The 23,515-nt window shown below is 50.1% G+C and overlaps 1 protein-coding gene across 5 annotated transcripts in view; it reads right to left on the bottom strand.

Moving 5' to 3' along the window:
- PRXL2A (peroxiredoxin like 2A) overlaps positions 1–23,515 on the bottom strand; it is a 47,785-nt gene that overhangs the window by 7,665 nt on the left and 16,605 nt on the right. The window contains exons 1-4 of one of the 5 annotated variants that reach the window (XM_045437847.1): positions 12,747–12,887; positions 10,329–10,434; positions 2,561–2,740; positions 704–795 (exon numbers count right to left, since the gene is read on the bottom strand). In XM_045437847.1, coding sequence (XP_045293803.1) covers positions 704–795; positions 2,561–2,738 — 270 coding nt within the window. In that variant the 5' untranslated portion in view covers positions 2,739–2,740; positions 10,329–10,434; positions 12,747–12,887. Of the gene's footprint in view, positions 1–703; positions 796–2,560; positions 2,741–7,526; positions 7,652–10,328; positions 10,435–12,746; positions 12,888–23,515 lie in introns of those variants that run through there. The other 4 variants (XM_045437851.1, XM_045437849.1, XM_045437850.1 and 1 more) reach the window with 4 other exon arrangements.

The raw sequence follows: 23,515 nt of genomic DNA, 5'->3' as shown, positions 1-23,515 counted from the left end.
ACCTGTGAAGTGACAAAGCTGGGCCCTACCTCCCCACATCAAGCTTCCTCACTTGCTGAGCGGGTTGACGATGGCCTCCCTGTGAAGGGCCAGCCTGGAGACCACCCGCTCCGTGAGACCCAAATTTCACCAAACTCAGGCCAACTGCACCCACACCGTCGGCATCACCGAAATCCCGCTGGGCTCCCCATCCAGTGCCACGAGCACACAGTGAGGCGGCACAGGAGCCATGGCTCTCAGCCGTCCACCGGGCACTCCACGTGGGCTTCCCAAGGAGAGGGGGATGGGTGGGTCCCTTCTAAAGGTGCGACCTTGGGCTTCCCACTGCAGGTGAGGGCTGACCGTGCCCGTACCAGTGACAGTCCAGACACCGCATTTCAATAAGCAAGTCCTGTGCTGAGCACTGGAAACACACAACTGGACCCGGTCCCCATCCCTGATTAAATGAGAAGATGGCCCCGGACACAGATTGTCCACAAAGGCTTGAGAGAGACAAAAGAGACTCAAGTGTGTTTGCCAACCCCAAGATATGGTGAATTTTCAAATGAACACAAACAGGGAATAAGTCAAAAGAAATACCTAGAGCAAATAACAGTGCTGATCGAAGGTCAGAGTGGGCCTACTGGCCCTTGGTGCTGTCTGGGAATGTGCTGGTCCCGCTGGCTAGGGTCCTTTTCTCCGCACAGGGCCTCCGTGTACTCACCTCTCGACAGAGGAAGCAGCCTGGCCTGCGTACAGCCATAATCACCGCTCCGTTCTTTTCCCAGAGCTCCTTTGCTTTGAAAGTCCTTGGTTCTGAGGAGAAGAAAAGGGGCTTCAGCACCATCTCCTCCCAGCCCGGCCCCAACCGGAGGCCAGCTCATAAATGGTACCAGCCCAGCAGATGACTTGGAAATACCAAACAGGAAATGGAGGAAATACTCACCCTTCAGAGGAAAATTAATACAGTGTAAGGGTCCTACTATAGCCCCAAAAGGGCCCTCCCTCATAAAAATCTGTTTGCACACTTGAACATTCCAGACAGGAACATTTCTGGAAAACTGGCAAATTCCTTTGCTGGTATCAGTAGACGCTGTCATGATCCTTTAGGACAGACACATGAACAAAACCTGAAAGAAATCTTGCACTTTGATCGAAAAAACCCTAACTCTTTAAAAAAAAAAAAAAAAAAAAAAAAGTATTCAAAGGGATTACGTCGACAGAAATTTCTACAAGAAAAAACATTTTTTTTTTTTTTTTTTAACGAAAAAACTGTTTGACCTAAATATGTTAACTGCAGTATTATTCACAGGACAGGGCAGAAGATGATCAATGAGGAAACGCCCCAGGGCAGTACGGTTCTGCGGCTCTGGCTGGTCCGTGGTCAGACAGGGCCTGCATCTGGCCGTGTGGCCTCAGGCACGAACCAGCTCCTCCCGAAACCCCGTCTCCTCATAAGTGTGGACACCTAGCAGCTCCACGGAGGCTGCAGGGGGCATCAGAAGGTGGGTAGAAAAGTGCCCACCATGGTGTCTGCTGACAGCGTTAGTGAGGGCTCAGCGAGCAGGAGCCCCTGTTGCAGGGGCTCCGAGAAACCTCAGAGGAAACCACGTGCCTCTGGGATGTTATGTGAGGAAAAGGAGCGGGGTGGTTCTGCAGTCAAGTGAGACTGGGAAGCCTTGAGATGAACGCAGCAAACGGGTGTCCCTCTGCAGGGCTTCTCAGCCCTCCTCCGAGGCGATCCCTGTGGTAAGCTTACACTCACAGCTCCTGCCTCCCCGCGACAAGCTTCCTCACTTGCTGAGCGGGTTGACGATGGCCTCCCTGTGAAGGGCCAGCCTGGAGACCACCCGCTCCGTGAGATCCAAATTTCACCAAACTCAGGCCAACTGCACCCACACCGTCGGCATCACCGAAATCCCGCTGGGCTCCCCATCCAGGGCCACGAGCACACGGTGAGGCGGCACAGGAGCCATGGCTCTCAGCCGTCCACCGGGCACTCCACGTGGGCTTCCCAAGGAGAGGGGGATGGGTGGGTCCCTTCTAAAGGTGCGACCTTGGGCTTCCCACCCCTCCATGTACGTCTGCACCGCAGGTGAGGGCTGACCGTGCCCGTACCAGTGACAGTCCAGACGCCGCATTTCAATAAGCAAGTCCTGTGCTGAGCATCAGAACAAGGAACTGCATACACAGTGTTTTTCAAATGTATTTGACCCAGGAACTCCTTTTTTTGTGAAGCTCCAAGAGACTACAAGAGAAAGCGAAAAACACTCTTGATAAGAAAAAGCTAAAACGTAAAATATCATGTCGAACAAGATCACAACGGCATACTGTGTACACAGGGGAAGGGATGTGCAAAAGTAAAAATGATTACTGTGTGGGGGCAATGGGATTATCGGTAAATTTTAAAATGCTTTAGAATGCTTTAGATTTTTCCTAATGTTGTTATAGTGCCTTTTCAATTAAAACAAACAAACAAAAAAAGTGAGAGAGCGCCAGGGCCCTTTTAGGAGAAAAAAATGAGGAAGCCTGCATCCCAGCACCTTGGAAAAGTACTGAGGCCAGTGGGGTCAGGGCTCACCCTTCTCCAGCGTTTTCAGGTCTATGTCCTCCAGATACTCCAGCGTCGCTCTCCGGGACTTGGGCAGAAACACGTCCGTGTTGGCCAGGAGCAGTGCCAAGGCAGCCGCCCCCAGGGCCCCGGCGCCAATGGACCACATCCCCATGGTGAAGAAGCTCGGATCCTGGAGAAAAGACATTTCTGGAGATTGAGAGGAAGGAGATGTTACTGCTCTCACGTCGAGAGAGAGCTGGAACCTGCTTTCCGGACAACCCCCCCCCCCCCCACCTCCGGGCAGCCCACCAGGAGGCCTGAAGCAGGGAGGCCTGAAGCAGGGAGAGGGGTGCGGCCGTGTCAGAGTCGGGACCAGACCAGGGCTGCGGGGCACCTGCTGGCGCAAGAGCTTGGGGATACAAGGGACACACGGAGGTCCCTGCCGCAGGGAGCTGGCTGGTGGGTCAGGCACGAGAACAGAGACAGAGATAGGACAGCCCTCTAAGATGCCTCTCTGGCTGTTGCTCCTCCCAGGCCCAAGGCTGCAGCCTCCCGACTGTGTGGTGTGTCCGTGCTGGGTCCCCTGGCAGCAGCCTCCTTCCTCATTCCCCTCTGTGTCGGTGCCTGCTTTTCCCTCACAGTCTGGGAATCTGGGCTCCTATCTCCCTGGGGAGGGGCAGCCTTCTCTTCCTTGATCAAAGGATACTCAGTACACCAATCACACTGTTTTGTTATCTTATCCTTCTTCCCCTTTGGTTTGTGACTCCCTCAGAAACAGAGACCATACTATTCCTCCAGCCAGACAGTGCCCAGCAGGGCCTCACTCCTGGTAGGCAGGCGATCTCAGTGCATTTCTCTCAACAGCAAACAGCTTTATATTTCCTCCATTAAACAGATAAAACAGGCTCACGGTGAAAATAAAACAGAAATCAAAAAAGAATACATAAAACCATAGTCGGCAGCAAAGTAAATATCCCCTGAATATCTACCAGCTATGAAACGACACAGTTCAACGGAGAGGGCCACTGCTGGACACCAGTGTCCAGCCTGACGTTCTCCACCCTGTGAACAGACCTACACAGATGTCTGCTGAAGGAAGGGGAGTGGACCGAGAGAGCGGGCGTCGTGTAAGAAAGGGCATGGTGCCGGGCGTCTGCTTCAGAGGGGCTGCCAAAAGATGTCTGCGTGGGGCACGGGGCTCTGCGACTGAAATGGGAGTTCCGCTCGGGTCCCGTAGAACCCAGCCTTGTTCCCAGCTCAGTCCCGGGTGCCTCCCTACGGCTTCCTCTGGTTGGGGAGCCCTGTGCTTCTGTGCGGGAGCCCCTGGAAGCAGCACACCCCTTGGGTAGCAGGTACCCCAGCTGGCCTCCCTTCTCCTGACAACTGCTTAAAACACGTGTTCTCATGGTCCTCCTGCCAACCCAGGGTCTTATACTGGGGCCTTCCTCCCAAAGTGCCCCCATGATGTGTGCCGAGATCACCGGGTATAGACCGGTGGTGTGCGTGCAGCCCACCTAACCAAAGACTTGCGTCTCCCCTACAGTGCTTGGCTGGGGAGGAGATTTCTCCAAAGGACTGAGCGGAGTCCCAGAAATCCACATGCCACCGCCCAGGGGCAGGCTCTGAGGGGTCCACTGCCATGAGGTGGGGTTGGGAGTCATTTGGTGGTGATGACTGGGAAGACAGGGTAGGCCAGGCTTGTGTTAGGCCAATGTGAAAAGTTCAGATTTGAGTTAAAAAACAAAAGGGAACTTCCAGGCAGGGGGTGGGGGTGGAGGGTGGCGAGGAGGAATGACCAAATGAAAACAGCATTTCCGAAAGAGGAATTTGGAAGGGGAAAAAGAAGGGGAGGCTGGTGTGTGTGCTGGGGGAGGGGGGCTGCTGAGGCACCTCTCTCACGAGGGACAGGAGCCCAGAGAGAGGAGTTTCTTCCCGCTTCACCACTCACTGTGGCCCCCTGGCTGGCAGCACTGGCGTCACACTGCAATGCAGACCTTACCCCTTAGTTCAGAACTAAGGAGTCATCAAGCGCATTTTCATCAGACCAGGCAGTGTTCACATGCACACGAAAGTTTGAGGAGCACTGTCTCAGAGCAAAGAATTCATGGTTTTGCACTTGGTTGGCAGGAAGCCACGGAATAAAGAACAGTGACAAGGGCAGGCTGGCTTGGGAGAGCTGCGCCCTCTGGTCTCTCAGCTCACTGTGGGGGACAGAGGGGCTCACCGGTGAGCACAAGTCCATGCCTCTGCCTGGAATGTCCTCCCTCATCTGTTCTGCCCCTCAGGACTTGGACGCCTCCTCAAGAAGGCTTCCTGGATGCTCTGCCTACCCTGGCTGCCACCTGCAAGAGATGCTCGGTCCCCCTCACCTCGCCTCTGTGACACTTCCGATGTGCTCCACCCAAGATGTGGACCTATGTACCTTTGACTCTGTCCCTCAGCTTGTGTCTGAAATGCCATGCCCAGCACGGTGCCTGCTTGGTACACAGCGAGCTCTCCATAATTGTGCGCTCGGATGAACTCAACGGAACCGAATGATGACGACAGCGACTTATGGAAAACCCAAGTTCTTGGGCCAAGCAGGAAAGAACCTTCCACAGGCCGGCTTCCAATTCTTTTATGAAGCAAAGTTACACATTACTCGATTATAATTCGCAGAACAATTGGGGGAATTCACGGAACAACCACAGCTCTCGCCTGCCTGCTGTAAACAGGAGACTCCCCAGAGCCTGGAACAATTTCTTCATCTTTACGTGCGTCCCAAAAAACATCCCTGGATTTCTGACATATGTGGATGACTCAGGAGCATATGGCATGGTTTCTGATCACAGATCTGATACCAGTTCTGAACAGTTCACAACCACCAGCTTACATCCCCCCTACAAGGGACTCGCTTCAACTCTTGAAACACTTCAGTGCACTGCAGGAAGTCCAGGGATCCTTACATTCAGCTCTACCTCCCCCCAACACACCCCTGCTGCTCTTAGAGGCCAACGGGCTCCATCTTCCCACCCACAGCCAGTCAGCCTGTTTGCTTGCGACTGCAAGGGAACAGGACTCAATGAGACTCAACATCTATTTCCAAACATTTATTCAGCACCGACCTGTTTGATAAATGGCAATTTGGGAGGACACACAACTAGAAGATACCCAGTCCTCGAGGACACACAGGCCTAGCACACAGATAACAGAAATTCAAGCGGCAAGGTGAGGCAGATTGGGCAAGGTGTGAACATGAAGCGATGGGGAATGAAAGCCAGCTCCATCTGATCTGGGAAGCCAGAGAAGCACCCAGAAGGAAGTGGCTTTGGAGCTGGCATAGGACTCGGGGCGGGGGCGGGGGGGGGGCAGGATGGAAGGGCTGGGCCCCGTCTGGGCTGAATAAGCCTGGGAGAGACCAGGCAGGCTAGCGGTGGATATCAGTGCTCAAGGCACACCAAGAAGGCAAACTTCCATGAACCAAAGGCCCCCGACCCCCCTACCTCCAGTTCAAGAGCTGGAATACAAGATGTGGGATTCAAAACCCCCAGGAGTATGGTTTACCACCCCACCCCCACCTCAGGCCCCCACCCAGGAAGTCTGAGCAGAGAACCGTCCCTTTGAGGAGCATAGACCTCACTCTCAGGCCTTCCAGCACTAAGATGTGAGAGCAGCAGTAACTCCAGAGGGGAGTCGGGCCTCTCCATGAACATCCGCCCCCAGTGGGCCTCTGGCAGCAGGCTCTTCTATGAGGGGGGGTGGGCGGTGTGGGTGGGGTTGTGCTGGAGGAAGGGGTGAAAATTGGCTCCTGGAAACACCTAGAGAATGTGCAGGCCCAGCCCCTCGGCCAAGCCCCCTGAGCTACAAAGCAATCCCCATCCCGGCACGTCTTGGAGCAGGTAGCACTCCAACTCTCTGCTGAGCGAGACTGACTGGGAATCCTGAACCACAGCGATTCCCACGACAAAAAGAGGGGAGGGGGCGGGGGACCTTACTCTCCAAACAGAACAAAGCATTTTCACATGGGCCTCTAAGGCCAGTGTGAGAGATGGGAAAGCCCGTAAACCAGCCTTTATTTAGTGTCACTTGACACTCATGGCCTAATTCCACTCACTCAACAGTCTTATGATGCAGACATTACCCTGTTTTATGGCTGACAACACTGAATTCAGAGAAGCTCAGGACACTCTGCAGTGTCACAGAGCCGGCAGGCAGCAGTACTGGGACCTGGACCCAGACCGCTGGGTCTCTCGAGCTGCGTACGCTGCCTCCCCACACATTCATTTGTGGGTTTCTGAGGGTCAAGGGGCAGGATCCCCTTTGTCTTAAGGAGCATTAAAAAAGATGGACTTTTTTGTTTCAGTCCTCAAATGCAGCCAAACCATTAAAGGAAATTTACCACATGACAGATGTCCCTTCTCTATCCTCCCCGTCCTACCCCCATCCATTAAGGGAAAGGTCAGTTTCCCTAAGAGGTAATAGCAAGGTTGTTTACAGAAGCCAGCCCCAACCTGCCCCAGCCCCCACCTGCCCCGGCTTCAGTACTCCTCTCCCACTGTGGGACTTATCTCGTCCAGTCCTCTCCCAAAGAAGAAGGTGAAGAGTGATAAGCCCACAGACAAACAACAGCTGTAGCAGCCCAGAGCAGCAGCTCTGGTGAGGGAAAGAGCACGGAGGTCAGGGGACAAGACCCAGCTGGGCTCCCGAGGCCAAACTGGGGCGATCCCTCCCTTGGCCCCATTTTCCTTATCCCAAAATGAGGTGGGGGGTGGTTTGCCAAGGTGGGTGCTGAGGCTCCTTAAAGCACTCCAGTGCCATCATGTGGGTCTATCAAAAACAGCTCACTTTGGAGTCTGCACATATCTTGGGTCTGTATCAGAACTCTATCCCCTGCTCCCCCATTTCAGCTTCTAGAGTGTTTCTTCCCCGCAGCCCAGGACTCCACAAGCCACTCCCTGCCCATGGCCCCTTCTCCCCAGCCTCCGTAGTGCAAACCTGGGAGCGGGGCACTCACCATCTGCAGCTTGCACACTCCAGGCTCCTGCCGACAAAGAGGCTGACCCAGCAGGAGCAGGCAGGCATCAGGCTGCAGGGGAGGGCCGGAGGCGGGGCTCTGGAGTCCCGCCTATGGCCCCAAGCTCGCTCACTCACAGGACAGGCAGGACCAGGCCACCCAGAAACCCTGGGGCTCCTTCAGCTGTTAATACTCAATCTCCAGAAAACATCATGGAGAGCTGCCAAGGCCCCCAGCCCTTCAAACAGCTGAACAAACTTTGAGTCACTTGCAGTCATGCAGACCGTAACATTTATCAAGTGCCAGCAGACCCTCCCTACTATCCGGTGCAGACTAAGGAGGTGAAGCCCTCAAAGCGGCCCATGCCTCACACTAACTGAAATCCAAGGGAGACGTCCCCTTTTCCACTCGCCCCGTTCTTCACCCTACACCCAGGCGGTCAGCCGGCACCACTGAGGCCCCTCACTAGCTATCTGTCCTCTAGGCCTCCTAGACTTCCCTTCTTGTTCCTCTGCGTAGGTGACTCCTCTCACCCCCACCTGTTCCCGGGCGACCTCACCTACTCCCAGCGCTTCACCCCCACCCCTTGGTATTGACTTCCAGGTTCCTATTGCTGTTCCCGACTTAAAGTTTGCACTTGGGGGTTCCGTAGGTCATCTCTGTTATACCACGTCCAAAACTGACATCCACTACAGTCCGTTTTTCTTCTGGAGTTCCCTAGCTCAGTGAATGACAGGCACCCAGCCGACTGCTCAAGCCAAAAGCTGAGAGCCACACTCATTCTCCCTTGTCACCCGCATCTAATCTGGCCTGTGCAACGTGTCTGACACTCATCCTCTCCTCAGCCTCTCTGTGCTCAGGACCCTGTTACCCTGTGCTGGCCTCCCTCAGTAACCACAGCACAGAACAGGCTTGGCTCGAGCTAGGTTCCCTACCGCTTCTCTCCATGCTGCAACCAGAGTGACTGTAAAACACCTTGACCTGCTCGCATCCCTGCCTTGCTTCTGGGCCCTCACAACTCCTCGGCACAGCTGACGGGACCCTTCACAGCTTAGCTGCGGTCCACCATGCTGACCACTCCCTGTGCAAGAACGATAACATGTCTTGTTAGGCCTCCAAACTGTGGCTCGTGTTGTTTCCTTTGCCCAGAATGACCCTCCCCCGCCCCGTGCCAACTATGTAAAGGCCCAGCACAAATAACACTCTGTGCCAAAGCGTCTTCATGAATGCCCCAACAATCAACTGTTCCCTCACCTCTGACTATATAGCATGCATGCTCGTGGAGACACATACAGACCTTTGCACACTGCACAAGCAAACGGACTTAGTGTATTTTAGCTATTGGCATGTCTGTTTACACAATATGCTGGAGCATCTGAGGGCAGGGCTGTTGTCTCGTTCACTCCCACATCCCCGACATTTAACACAATTCCTGGTAATCAGTAGGTATTCAATGTCTAACGAAATTATCTGAGCGCTATTTTTTAAACTCCATGTTGGAACTGATTTGGAGTCACCCAATTTCAGCTCCGTACCAGAAAGTAATTTTGGACAGGGCTGGCTTGACCTTAAATAAAACACTCAAGCCTGGGGTTTAGGTGATCTTAGGTTGGGTCATAGTTCTGCCGCTCAACGGCAAGGCGATCTGATGTAAGCTATAAAGACTCTGTGTACAGACAGAGGAAGGAACTAGCAAATCTATGCGGTTGCCCCAGTTCGGATGTCCGAAGACGCTAAAGTAACCGCACAGTTGCAACTCCAGAGCTCTGATGTCCAGAAAGCCATGGAGGCACCTGCTGCTACCGCTCTCCTGCTGGGCGTGCACACTCTCACTCTCTGCTTCCCCAGGCCTAATTCCTGCCTGTTCAAGGAGCCGCCTCTGGGCAGGAACTGATAAAGTCTTCATAAAACAAAGTATCAGCATTGAGTGGGATAATTCATGCCTGAAACAAGTAGAGACAACATATTCTATATGGAGAGGGTATACCTGCCCAGCCCAGCCCCACCCAGGGAATCCTTCCTCCCCAGAATGAGCTGGTCTGAGATAGGCCAGAAGGAAGAAAGGGCTGCTGAGGAAGACAAAGGAAACTAAGAGTGCACATGGGTCTCTTTGCCTCCAGCCCTCAGTGAACGAGGCTGGAAAGGATGCTTCATCTTCCTTCTTTGCTCTCCCGTCCCCTCTCCTTCCCTTAGAGCTCTGGTTCAGCCCCTCCTTCACTGAGCAAATGAGGAAACTAAGGCCCAGAGAAGGGGCTAGCTAGTCCGAGGTCACATGGGGGAGGGCTAGTCAGTGGCTGTGCTGGGTCTGGGTCTTCCAACTCCCAATCCATGATTATTTATCCTCCATTGGACACCCCTGCAAAGCTGGAACAGTGGAGTGTGGGGAGGCGGGTCAGGGTTCAGGAAGGCAGGGGAGCGGTAAGGTTCCTGAATCTGCTTGCTGGCCTGAAGAAGGCTGAAAGCCAAATTGCAACTGAACAGGGCCCGGGAAATCTGTGGCCAGAGAGTATACCTATCTTTCCCAGGCCCAGTGCTTTGCAAGCAGCTTATAACCCAAAGCCAAATGTTTCTGTAAGGGTCACACGGCTCATTCTCAGCTGAGTGGCCACTGTGCAACTCTCCTCCCCACAGTAACAAGGTCCTGTCAATTCTGGATGACACAGGCACAGGCTTGAAAATACCAGTTTAGCAGCCTGGTGACATGGGTACCGCAGGGCCCCATGAGCAGTAGGGGATGTGCTCCCACCCACCCTTGTCATCAAGGACCACGGACCTAGCCACCTGCAGTGAGCTCTCGCCTACCTGCCTCAGTCTCCAACTTCCCGCTGGGCTCCTCGGGGTGACTGTCCGCCCAGCTGTGGCCCAGGCGTCCTCGCAGGTGCCAGAGTCAGGAAGTTCTGAATAGATGCTGAAAGCAGAAGAAGAGGATAAAATCAGTTACTGGGAAACTTTGAGACAAAGACAAATCCTCTAATCAGTGACTGAAGCTACAGAGGTGCCCCCAAACGTGTGGCCCTTCTGCCCCTTGCTTGCACGGCCTCCTAACTGGGCTCAGGACACTAGCTCTATCAAGTCATATGGGGGTGGCTGGGAGGGCAAGGACGATACCACAAAAGACCCTGGGCTTTTGGACAAAAATCCTGGGTTTTCATTCTTTGAGAGGTCACCTTGTCCCTCAGCATCTCTTTCCTAAACAAGGGAACTTTTAAAGAGTTATCAGGAAGAATACACACACACACACACACACACACACATCTACACAATAAAGTACCGCAGAATTTAAGGTATTATCTTTCTCTTCTTTGCAAGGCTCAGATTCACTTGGGTCTGAGGGCAGATCATTTGAAGAACACAAAACACTGAAGGACTTCTCCAGCTGTGCTCCCCCAGCTGTGTCAGTACAGACCTGCCTCCGGGGCAAAGTTCTAGGTCTGGAGGGAAACCTGGTGTGTCTCAGGCCCCTTTGGCCTAACTGCCCACTCTACAGTGCTGTGCCCCTCCTGCAGCCTGTCTGCACTAACAGCACCAGAGAAGGCAAAGGGCACTGTCCATGTGTTACTGTCCTGTGCCAGAGGCCACTGAAATCAGAGATGAGGCTGGGTCCCTCAGCCTCTGGACAGTTATTGCCACACAAGCCTCAGCAGAGCGAGACCTGGAGTGTCTCAGCTCAACATTTCACAATGAGACAAGAACTCAGCTTGCAGTTTCAAGAGCCAGAATTCTAGTCCTAACCAAATTTTCTGAGAACCAATTAAAGGACACAAGCTGATAAGACAATCATCAGAAATGTCTTCTGTACCCCTAGGGAACAATGCATAAGATCTCAACGAAAGGGCATACCCTTAAACAGGCAGGGGATATGGGAAGAGCCACACCAAGAGGAACTGAAATCTAAATCAAACTCCTACAGGTTGGAGAACCTGAACAAGGCATTGTTTTCACAACAATAAAACGGGAATGATTCCCGAATTACCTTCTACAGGGTTGTAAGAATCCAAAGATTAAATGTCCGGATGGCGCTTTGTAAGCTATCTTACAAAGAGTGACATACATATGATGTATAACTCTTACTCATTTCTAGATTAGTCAATCATCGCCCCAAAAATGTCGTTTGTACATGAACGAAATGGAGGGCTTCCGATGACTGGGTATGTTCCAAGGAGTCAGGTTTTGCACTCTACATCCCCATTCTCGGGCTCCAGGACTGGGCTGGAGCAGAAGCATGCAAACTAGCATCCAAGCTGGCTCCTGGACAATACTTTTCAAAATAAATCCTAAGCGATTCTTTTCTTTCTTTCTTTTTTAAAATCATCTGCCAAGCTCAAAGGAAAATAGGTTAAAATAAACAAAACTGAAGTCTAGGTAAGAGCTGCAGAAACATCATTCATAAGGAAAAAAGGCCCAGAGTCCGCTGGGTCTGAACCCCAATCCAGCTTCTGGACTCCCGGGGGGTGGTCCCTCCCCAGAGCCCTTGTCAGGCTGGACCTTAACCATCTTTTCTCCATCTGCTTCACCTCTCCACCCCTGCAACAATCTCGAGACTGTCAGATCGCTGCCTTGTTGGTCTTTTCATTCCTAGACTTCAGCACAGGGATCTTAAATGTACACTTTGGACTCTTTCCAACTCTGTCAGGAGTGTGTAACCTTTAGGGGAAGGAGAGAGCAGGTGTCTCTGAGATTCCGAAGAAAACCGTGGCCCCATAAAACACACGACCCTATGAAAGCACACACCCTAAGGCAAGGGCAGAGCCGGGGTCGCTCACCTGCAGCTGTTCCGCCCCCTACTCCCGGACAGCCCCCAGGTCCGCCCCCCGCGGGGCAAGAGCGCCAGGGCAGAGTCCTTTTTTTCAGGTCTCTGTCCCAAAAATTCAGGCAGGTCGGTGTCATCAGCCTTACTCCAAGCCAGGGGCTGGGAAGGGGGTGGGGAAGTCTGCCAGTCAGACCAGCGCCAGTCCTGGCCCCAAGTCTTCGGACCTCCAACACGCGGTTTTTCCGCTGACCGCTGAAACCGGGCCGGGCGGGAAGAGCATCCGTCGCGGGAGCGGGTGGGGGTGGGGGCTGCCTCGTCCCGGCAGGTGCGGCTGCGCTCGGCCGGCTCTGCGGGAGCTTCCCGCGGACTCTGGGGCCGCCCGAGGGGCAGGCCTAATACAGCCGGTGTCTGATCCACCCGCGCGCCGCCGACCGAGCCTCCCTTCCCCGGCCCTGCCTCAGTTTCCTCACCTGCGCCGTGGCGGGGACTGCCCCTGCGGATGTCACGTGCGCTAGTGCAGCTCGCACCACATTCCCCCGCCCACCTGCTCCCAGGCCCGACGCCTGGAGGCTGGCGGGCCAAGCCCTCCCCCGCCCAGGCGTCCGAGCGTTGGCCCCCGCGCCTGCGCTCCTCGGCGCCTGCGCCGCCTCCCTCTCCCACGTGACCAGCCCTGCTCCTCAGGGAGGAGCACGGGCTCCGCCTCTCCTACGGAGCCCCGCCCCCTGTGGGCGGAGCCCCAGCAATGCTGTGGTCCCATCTCTTAAGGCTCTGGCGCTGCCCCCCCCCCCCGCGCGGAGCTCACCTTTGACCCTGTGCGGCTTTCAGGCCGCTCCTTCTCGGTCCCTTGTCACTGCGCTAGCCTAGTTCAATTCTTCGCGAGTGGTGACCCTTGACGCCCGACTCGTTAGGGGCACTGCCTGGAGCAAAGGGAGGCTCTGGACTGCCTTAGTTGGATCTGAAAGCACCTGCCCTGTAGCCGAGGACCGAGGACACCTTTCAGCTCAGCGAGTTTTTGAGCAGTTTTTTAAATGAACTTTTTGTTTCCCTTTTGGTATAGGGTTGAGCAATCTCTACGATTTACAATGCGTGTCCCTTCACGCTTTAGGACAAATTCAGCACTGCTAGCCTCTGACCCCGCGGGGCACACATTCTCTTTCACCTCACAATCCCAGCCATTGGACAGAGGATAGCGAGGGGTGGAGTGTGGCCTGCGCACTGGCTCCTGGGATGTTGCCCGGCTCCTCACGGAGTCTGAGTCACATGGTCTAGTTGGGCCCACACTTACTCATCCATTCATTCACTCATTCTTTTACTCATATATTGTGTCCACGCTGTTTTATGAAAGTGTGGTTAGGAGAACACGTTTTTAGAGACAGGAAGAACTGACTCACAATACACTTAAAATACCACCGGGACAAAGGGGTGATGGGTCACAGGGCAGTGTGCAATGGAGCCGCAAAGCAGGTCTGCCACGCCCACCTGTCAGAGGTGGCCATCTGCCTGCAGTAACCACCCCAGGTCACCTGGGAACCATCTATCGGGGTACAAAGTCCAAAGGCTTTCCTGATTTACCTCCCTGATCTCGCACTGTCTCCAGGTTCTTTGTAAACTTATGGACCTATAGAGTCTATTCAAGAGGTCTCTCCTTAACCAGACTGTGAGTTCTTTTACTCAACCATGGGACCCAGAGTCTGGCCCAGGGCCGGCACCAAGACATGCCTGGGAAGCGTTTTGAAAAAGAGGATGTTTCTAGATTGGGGGTGAGAAGGATCAGTTTGCGTGATCATGCAGGCTTCTTGCAGGAGTAGGCAGGTATTTGATCTGATTTGAAGGCCCAGAAATACTTGGTATAATTTGTTACAATATGGGTAGAGTCATAAGAAGGCAGTTTACCACCCCCCCCCCCCCAACCCCAGAGGAACTTTCTCACTCCTGCCTCATTCCTCCTTACCCTACGGGGAGGGGAGGAGAAGGAGGCTCATTTTCTCCATCCTGAAATTGGATGTTTGATTAACAGGAAGGCTGCAAGAAAGAAGGGCCACTTAAACAAAACAGGAAGCCATTTCCTTTGGGTATGGGTCCCCAGAGACTGGCCATTAATGACAGAACCATTCAGGGGTCAGGGGTCACAGAATCCTGAGGTGGGAGGCTCCCTGAGGTCTCAGCTGAGATATAGTTACCAAATGCAAAAAACCATGATTGTATTTACACTTCTGTAACATTCCAAAGCTCTGAACTTCAAAAGTCGGGCTAGATCTGATAGCTAATTAACACACTCCTCACACTCCCAATTTGTCCAAGAAAGCACAGGCTGAACTCATTAAAAAGCAGTCATCAGACCAGAAGAATAAGCTATGGGCAAGTAGGCACAGGAAAGAAAAACTTATAAAGCTCAAGGATTAAAAACAAAAACATGAATCTGCCAAGTTTTAAGGAGAAAAGTAACTCTAGCTTTGTAAAGACCATGAAATAACCTAGATTTTGAATTGAAGGAGGTAGAAATTAAGGTTGACTAGGAGCTTTGTGATACCTTCTGTAACTTATGTATGTTATCCTCTTGACAGGGGCTAGGAAAGTGTTTTCTCCTTCCTGATCTCATAGGCCAGGCAGAAAACATTGCTAGCAGGAGGCAGATGTGGATAAAGACTTGGGATTCTTACAGCATCACAACTACTTCTACATTCAGCTAGCTTCATCTGTTCTCTCAGCAGTGATCCATGCTTGCGGTATAACACAATTTTTAAAGTTGATTGGTCCTGCAGTGTGTCTGGGCTCAGTGAGAACAGCTTGCGAAGCAGGTAGCATTAAAGTGAAAATAAAGCAAAAATGGGTGCTTGACTTCATTGACTTTCTCAGGCCTAAATTCCCATTCTGTGAATACGTGAAAGTCTGATCAAGATCTGGAAATGTATGAACCACGTAAATGTGCACGTATCAGCTACAAATATCTTTTTACTTGCCAATATCCCTGAATTCCACTCTTCCTCATTTCGAAAAAGTATCTAAAGATGCCCTACTTCCCCAGTGTGCTGCACAGCAAAGCCTTTAGGATCTTCTACATGAAGTCCTCAAGAGACATAAACAATGGCTTAACAGGTGAATTGGTGACTGACTAGGGGCTGAATGGTGGGATCGTTCCATTCCCAGGTTGGGGAAGTAAGACTGCCTCACACATCATCATTCGGTCTATCCTTTGACATTTAATGAGACTTCATTTGACTAGGCAACTTTAGTTTGCAAGAAACAGAAAACTCAAGGGTGCCTGGGTGGCTCAATCGGTTAAGCATCTGATTTTGGCTCAGGTCATGATCTCACAGTTCATGAGTTCGAGCCCCATGTTGGGCTCTGTGCTGACAGCTTGGAGCCTGGAGCTTGCTTCACGTTCTGTGTCTCCCTCTCTCTCTGCCCCTACCCGGCTCTCTCTCTCTGTCTCCCCGCCCCTCAAAAGTAAATAAACATTAAAAAAAAAAAAAAAAAAAAGAAAATCCAACTCAAACTGACTTGAGGTGATCTTGGGTTCCATAATGACACCAATGATTCAGATTCTTTTGCTTCTCTGCTTTGTTATCCATGTGTTGGCTTCATGTTAAGGCTGGTTCCTCTTGTGGTCATTGGATGCCCACAAGATCCAGCACGGAGAGAGGGCAGTTAGACCCAGGAGTGAACAAAGCCCAGAGCCTCAATCTGGTTGGCCAATCACTGTGGCCAGGGTACTCCTGCACTCTGATTGGTCTAAGTCTGGGTTAGTTTCTATCTCGTAAATGATTGTGGGCACACTTAACAGGGAAAATAGAAGTGAAATAAAGGTATTAAGGTGTTCCTAAGACAGCATCATATACAAAGTCTTACTCTTCTGTATCATTTTTGGACTCAGAATCACTGATGTTTGCGTTTGTCCCACAATATTATCATTTGGCTGTTAGGAACACTGGTGATGGGACGTTTCTTTTTTTTCTTTTCTTTTTTTTAAACGTTTATTTATTTTTGAGACAGAGAGAGACAGAGCATGAACAGGGGAGGGGCAGAGAGAGAGGGAGACACAGAATCTGAAACAGGCTCCAGGCTCTGAGCTGTCAGGACAGAGCCCGACGCGGGGCTCAAACTCACGGACCCAGAGATCATGACCTGAGCCGAAGTCGGACGCTTAACCGACCAAGCCACCCAGGCGCCCCGATGGGACGTTTCTAAAAGAGTGCTCCACTATTGTCTTCTGCTCAAAGTCGGCAAGAAGTTTTGATTAATAGATGTTTGACATCTTAATGATAGTCTTTCAAAACACATGAATTGATGACACCACCTCTCATTGCTTTGGAATTTATCTATTTCAAAAGATTTGGCAAATTTTCCATTGCATTACAATCCTTTTGCACGTATCTTGGTAGCAAAACATAATAGATTTTTACTTGTGTGTGTGTGTGGGGGGGGTGGGGACAGCTTTCTTTCTTAGTTTTATAAACCTCTTCATTGTTGCTTTGCAAGAAAATCGGAAATGAAGTGGTTTCTCTGATGACAAATTTCCTTTACTAATATCGAATTTATGTTCTACTGCTGTTCATATGAATTTCTGCATTCACAATAACTTTTTCATTTCAGTGCCAAATCATAATGTAATCTTTTAGAAGATTTTTATACAACAATTAAATTCAACTCATGGGGCATAAACAATGTGCATTTGTAACTGAATGCAACTTTGCTAATACAGAATTCAAATTTTGTAAGGAAACATAAGTGTCTGAGAGCAGTTATGAAAGATAGAAAGAACAATGAGGCAAAATTTGCCTTACCAAATATCAAAATATACCGTAAAGTCACTGTAATTCAAATTAATATGGTTTTGTCTAAAAACTCTGCTTTATCTATAGTTATAGCCAATTTCTCAATCCTGGTATGAATTTCCTTCTCCCTTTTTTTGCTGGAATTTAAAAATTGGTAGAACCAGATAGTAACAAGGGGATTTAGGGTAGGGAGACTGAGATTTGTCACATGGGCAGCCAATCAAGTTCACATGATTGAGTCCCAACAAAGAGTCTGAACACCAACGCCAGTGGGGGGGGAGCTACTTCGGTTGCCAATACTCTGCGTATATTGTCACCCATCACCCAGTAACACTGTTCATGACTCCACAGTGGGCATCTGGAAGGTCCAAGTCTGATACTTTCTTAAACTCTGCCCTCTGAATCTCTTTCTTAGGCTAATTTTACTGTGTATCCTTTCCTGGTTAAAGACTATAACCATGAACATAAAAGCTTCCAATGAGTTATGTGAGTTCCTCTAGTGAATTACCAAACCCAAGTGTGGTCTCAGGGGCTCTGAACTTGCAGTTGGTGTCAGAAGTCAAGGTCACTTGTGGATTGTGCTCTCTCAAACTCACCGTCCTTGATAGGTTTGGGGGCATCTGGGTTACGCTGGCATGGTAAAACCAGTCAAGAACTTTTCTATTGATTCTGTTTATTAAATTATATTTTTCTGAAACATTGCTCATTTCAACTAAGTGTTTTTTAAGTTTATTTATGTTGAGAGAGAGAGAGAGAGAGCGAGAAAGAGTGAGAGCAGGGGAGGGGCAGAGAAAGAGGGAGAATCTCAAGCAGGCTCCACCATGTCAGCACAGAGCCCACATGGGGCTCGAACTCACAAACCCGTGAGATCATGACATGAGCCAAAATCAGGAGTTGGACGTTCAACCGACTGAGTCACCCAGGCACCCCATCAACTAAGTTTTTTTTTTTTAATTTTTTAAATGTTTATTCATTTTTGAGAGGCAGAGCATAAGGGAAGGGCATGAGAGAGGGAGACACAGGATCTGAAGCAGGCTCCAGGCTCCGAGCTGTCAGCGCAGAGCCCGATGCGGGTGGGGCTCAAACCCGCAAACCACGACATCATGACCTGAGTCGAAGTCAGACATTTAACTGACTGAGCCACCCAGGCGCCCCAACTAAATTTTAAGATATGCTTATTTAAAGTTTTCCCTAATAATTTTCTGAAAACTCTGCCTTGTATAGTTACATCCTGTTTCTCAATCCTGGTATCAGTTTTCTTATCACTTTTGTTTTCTTGAATTAAAAAATTATTTTCAGCTTTAGTAAAATACAAATTTTTATCAAGCTATAGTGGAGGTAAACCGAGTTTTAAGTGTTCAATTTGAAGAGTTGTGACAAACATATACAGTCATGTACCATCAGCACCTCAGTCATCATAAAGAACATTTCTATCTCCCCCTATAGTTCTCTTATGTCCCTTGGTAGCCAATCCCCTTCCCCAGACCCACTTATCCGCTTTCCACACTTCAGTTTTGCTTTTTTGTAGAATCTCATACAAATGGAATCAGGCAGTATGTAGTATTTCGCATGTGGGTTCTTTCACTTAGAAAAATGTTTCTGAGATTCAGCTATGTTGCCGTGTGCCTCAGTACGTTGTTCTTTTTTGTCACTAAGAAGTATTCCGTTGCACAGATAGGCCAACATTTATTTATCTCTTCACCAGTTGATGGATGTATTTGGGTTGTTTCAAGGGTTTTTGGCAGTTGTGAATAAAGCTGTTGTGAACATTTGTGTACAACCTTTGCTTGGACGTATGCTGTCATTTCTCTTAGACTGATATGTAGCAATAGTCAAATGCTAAATGTACGCTCGACTTTATAAGACCCTCTCAAACCGTGTTCCAAAGTGGCTCTACAATTCTCATTCCCACCAGAAACATGTAAGAGTTCCGTCTGCTTCACACCCTCCCCAATATTTGGTATTGTCAGTTGTCTGTGGTTTCCTCCACGGACAGTACACTTGACTTTAGACTCTTAAAGCCACTCTCAGTGCTTTAGTGCATAGGGTCCAATCTCTATGAACATCCTGCAGGAATCCAGAGACTGAGAGAACTTAGAGCCTCCATCATGTTGGGTGTCTCTAATCCCATCTGTTCTGTTAGTCTTAGAAATTTCAACATCCCTATGCATCGGGCTTCTCCAGCCTTTCGTACTGGCTTGTATCTTCTTCCCAAGGTGGTGCTCCAGTAGGTGAGTACGGTCCCCTCGGTTGTCTGGAAATGGACAACTTTTACTCCTCACTCTCTGTTCCCAAGATCCTACGTCCTCAAATTCCCTGTCCAGGGTGAACAGGAAGGAATCACTGACATCAGAGAAGGGTTTCTATCCGTGTCTCTATCCCTGTGAGAAGGATCGTGCAGATAATATTTGAGCTGGGTATTGAAGGCCCAGCCGGGCCTACCTCTCATTTAATTATTAGTTATTATTTTATTTTATTTTATTAAAAAAATTTTTTTCGGGGCGCCTGGGTGGCGCAGTCAGTTAAGCGTCCGACTTCAGCTCAGGTCACGATCTCGCGGTCCGTGAGTTCGAGCCCCGCGTCGGGCTCTGGGCTGACGGCTCAGAGCCTGGAGCCTGTTTCCGATTCTGTGTCTCCTTCTCTCTCTGCCCCTCCCCCGTTCATGCTCTGTCTCTCTCTGTCTCAAAAATAAATAAACGTTAAAAAAAAAAAAATTAAAAAAAAATTTTTTTTTCTTAACGCTTATTTACTTTTGAGACAGAGAGAAACAAAGCATGAACGGGGGAGGGTCAGAGAGAGAGGAAGACACAGAATCCGAAGCGGGCTCCAGGCTCTGAGCCGTCAGCACAGAGCCCGACGCGGGGCTCGAACTCACGGACCGCGAGATCGTGACCTGAGCTGAAGTCAGACGCTCAACCGACTGAGCCACCCAGGCGCCCCTAATTATTAGTTATTATTTTAAAAATCATCTCTATTTTCACTGTGGATGGGGAGGCACTCAGAGATCCCAGGCACAGAGAGACCGACCTATCTAGGGAGACAGGTGGCTCCATTTATTGGGGGGCTTCCCAAGACAGTTTCGGTTTCATTATAAAAATGTTTAGAGGGAAGAGCATCCCAGAGAGAGTCTAGGTTTGCCTAACACAGTCCAGATTTGTGTCTCTTTTCGTAGTGTCCTCTTCAGTATAGTATGTGTCTCAGACAGAAGAACTGTGTTTGGGACGAACAAAAGGCATTGTGTCCCAAACCACAGGTAACCCTCTTTGGACAATAAAATGGTGCCACTAGCCAGTCAGTCCTTCTGAGAGAAAATGAAAGTCTCCTCCCTGCCTCCGGTTACCTGGCCGTACGGACTCTTGCTACTCTCTCAACGTATCAAGAGCATCCTCTCACTGGCACACTGTCAGGACACCCAGGGACCTATTTGGATGCTGTTTCCGCATCCTAGGGATGTTGGTGAGCTTCCAGTCAGTGGCAGGAATGACCACGGCTACTGCCTGAAGGAGCAAGGCAGGGGGCATTCTCCACACTCACCTCAGCCTCGCCCAAGGAAACATCAGCTCAAAGCTTTTGCCTCGCACTGGTAATTCAGTGTCTCCTGTCTGCAGATTGCCATCACAGTGGTGCCTGTGTCACCCTTGAGGCAATACCTATTCTCTGTCCTTGGCCCTAGACACTCAGGCCCCCAGCGAAAGCCGTGGCTGCTCTCTGGTCAGACGCTGGGGCACCCAGGGGGCCAGGAACGGGACTGGCTCTGCACAGGGCTCCTGACAGGGGTCCCTGCGGGTACTGTGGCCCTGTTGCGGAGTGCCCACACTTCATTAAGAGGACTTCACATGTCTTAACCTCACGTGCCGTGTGTTATTCAGCCATACTTCCATTCTTACATGTTTCCAAACGTGAGGAGATCTTTGCACCCATGCTGTTCCCCCAGCCTAGACTGCCCTTCCTCGTGGTTTTCTGCTGCAATACTTCTCTTCATCCTTCAATGCCCCGCTCAAGTATTATCTGCACGATCCTTCTCACAGTCTGCCGGAGTTAGTTCCGCTCTTCTGGGCTCCCATGCTTGGTTCCCTCTTCTGCTAGCACAGTCCCCACCCCACCCCCTTCCACCACCACCCGCCCCCCCCCCCCCCCACCGAATCTGTCTGCCTTCCCCACTGGACCAGCATATGCTGATTATGGAAATGAACTCCGCGAGGAAAAGTTCAGTGGATCAGCCGAGTTTCATTACAGTTTTCTCTAAAGAGGATTCTGTGATTAGTGATTGAAGTTACTTCTGCACCACTGCCAGCAGGCACACCTTTGCTAAAAAATTAATCATCTAACAAACACCCACCACCCCACTGAGTCACGGTGCTGGAGGGGCAGCTTCCAATATTTAGGAACATTCCTGCAAGCCTGATCCTTGGCCAGACCTTTCAACCAGGCTGCTCAGGAGAGAGAAGCAAACTTTTCTTTCAAAGGAAAATGTGTGGATTCGAAATGTTTTTCCCTGGGGGTACGGTATACATGACTGAATTTGAAGGATGTTTTTTCTGGCATAAAATCTTCCATATTTTCCAACAAGTCAATGCATGGCTCATCCAACAAGTGATTTATATTAATAGATACCCATGATCTGCTGAAAGGGTTTCCTGGATAATGTTGTGACTGAAGTTCATATAATTACGCGACAGAATGCCAGGACTCTCTCTGCAAGGCCCACATTTAGCACTGTTCGCGTTCTTTCCAGTGGCCCAGCTTTAGGAATTTGTCGAATGTCAAAATATTAGTTTGGAGTGTCCAAATATCCTAAAATAAACATCGCTCTGCGTATATGAAGTGTTAATTTCCATTTGTTTACTCTTCAAGAGGCTCCGTGTTTTTTGTTTTTGTTCTTTGGGTTTGTTTTTTTTGTTTGTTTGTTTTTTTAAATAAAGCAGTCATAAAACATGCAACCAAACTCATTGCATCTTAAACCTGTGAGTCAAGCAGGGTCTCAGAAAAGATATTTGCACAGCCACATTTATAGGAGCATTATTCGCAATAGCTTAGAGGAAGGAGCAACCCAATGTCCACCAACGAGTGACCGGGTAAACAAAATGTGGTATACATACATACACGGGAATGTTACTTGGTCTTAAAATGGAAGGGAATCTGGTCACAGGCTACAACATACGGATGAACCTTGGGGACCCTGTGCTAAGTGACATAAGGCAGTCACAGAAAGACAAATATTGTACGATCCCACTTCTATGAGGTATGCAAAGCAGTCAAACTCCTAGAAACCAAAAGTAAAATGGTGGTTACCAGTGGGGCAGGGGAGGGGCAGACATGGGGAGTTGTTTAATGGGTATGGAGTTTCGTTTCTGCAAGATGAAAAAGTTCTGGAGATCAGTTGTACAATGGTGTGAGTATACTTGATGTACTGAACTATAAACTTCAAGATGGTTAAGGTGGTAACATGTTTTGCAATTTTTTTTTTTTACCACAATAAAAAATGGAACGACAACAACAACAAATCAATCTCTGAAGGCTCTTCAGGATCACCTGGTCTGTCCTACTGTTTTACAGATGGTACACACATTTGCCCAAGCTCTTCATCCATTTGTTCAAGGTGACCTGACTCACAGCTGGCTACTTCCCGTGCTCTAGTAGCCTGCTTTTCCAGCAGGTCTGTTGAGTTTCCTTCCTCCTCCATTGGGGAAAGGAAGAACCCAAAGCCCTGGGGTGCTCCCAGGGTAGTGAGGAGAGGGCCTGTGAGGCCCTAAATTCTCATCAGTACCACCCTATCTTTTCTCGTACAATCAGCCTCCCAGTGGCCCATTTTTATTGGGCCTAAGTGTACATAACTATGGAAACCAGTCAAGTTTCCTGGTCCTGAAGTCAAGTTATGGGTCCTGAAGATGACACAGCCCAGAGTGTTGCCAAAGAATGGCAGAGGGAGCATGCCCAGTACCGGGGAAGCCTTTTCCCGTGCCCTGGATCTGGAGTCACAGGCCCAGCAGTCACCACCCTATCTCAAATCAGAGATTTTCTGGCCTTGCATTCTGGTTGTTCGTTGGCTTGAGTCTGCATGCACCTTCCTACTCAGGCTTAAGGAGACCACCAGAACCTTCCAGACCTCCAAAATGGTCTCACCACAGAGATTTAGCGTCAATGAACACGATACTCTGCTAGGTATTCGAGGCCATCTCTGACCTGACCTTAATGTACTTTTCCAGTCATATCTCACTGAAAGCTAACATTGCATAATGACTTTTGCTAGAAATTGGGGTCAGGGTCGCATTCCAGTTTTAACAGCCTTTCTCTCTGAAACCGTAGTCACTTATCTCCCTGAAACTGTCTTAACGAAGAACGGAGGTGATAGTATCTAGTGTGTAAAATTATGACGAGATAAGGCATTCCAAACCTTGGCCCAGACTCCTGCACAATGTCAGCAGCTCTGGAAGCACCTGGAACTGGAGACCTTGTCGGTGGCA

The sequence above is a fragment of the Leopardus geoffroyi genome, chromosome D2 (assembly GCF_018350155.1).
Source record: "Leopardus geoffroyi isolate Oge1 chromosome D2, O.geoffroyi_Oge1_pat1.0, whole genome shotgun sequence".
NCBI classification, from domain to species: domain Eukaryota; kingdom Metazoa; phylum Chordata; class Mammalia; order Carnivora; family Felidae; genus Leopardus; species Leopardus geoffroyi.
Note: the sequence above shows the minus strand (reverse complement) of the source record. Positions and strands in the feature narration are given on the sequence as shown.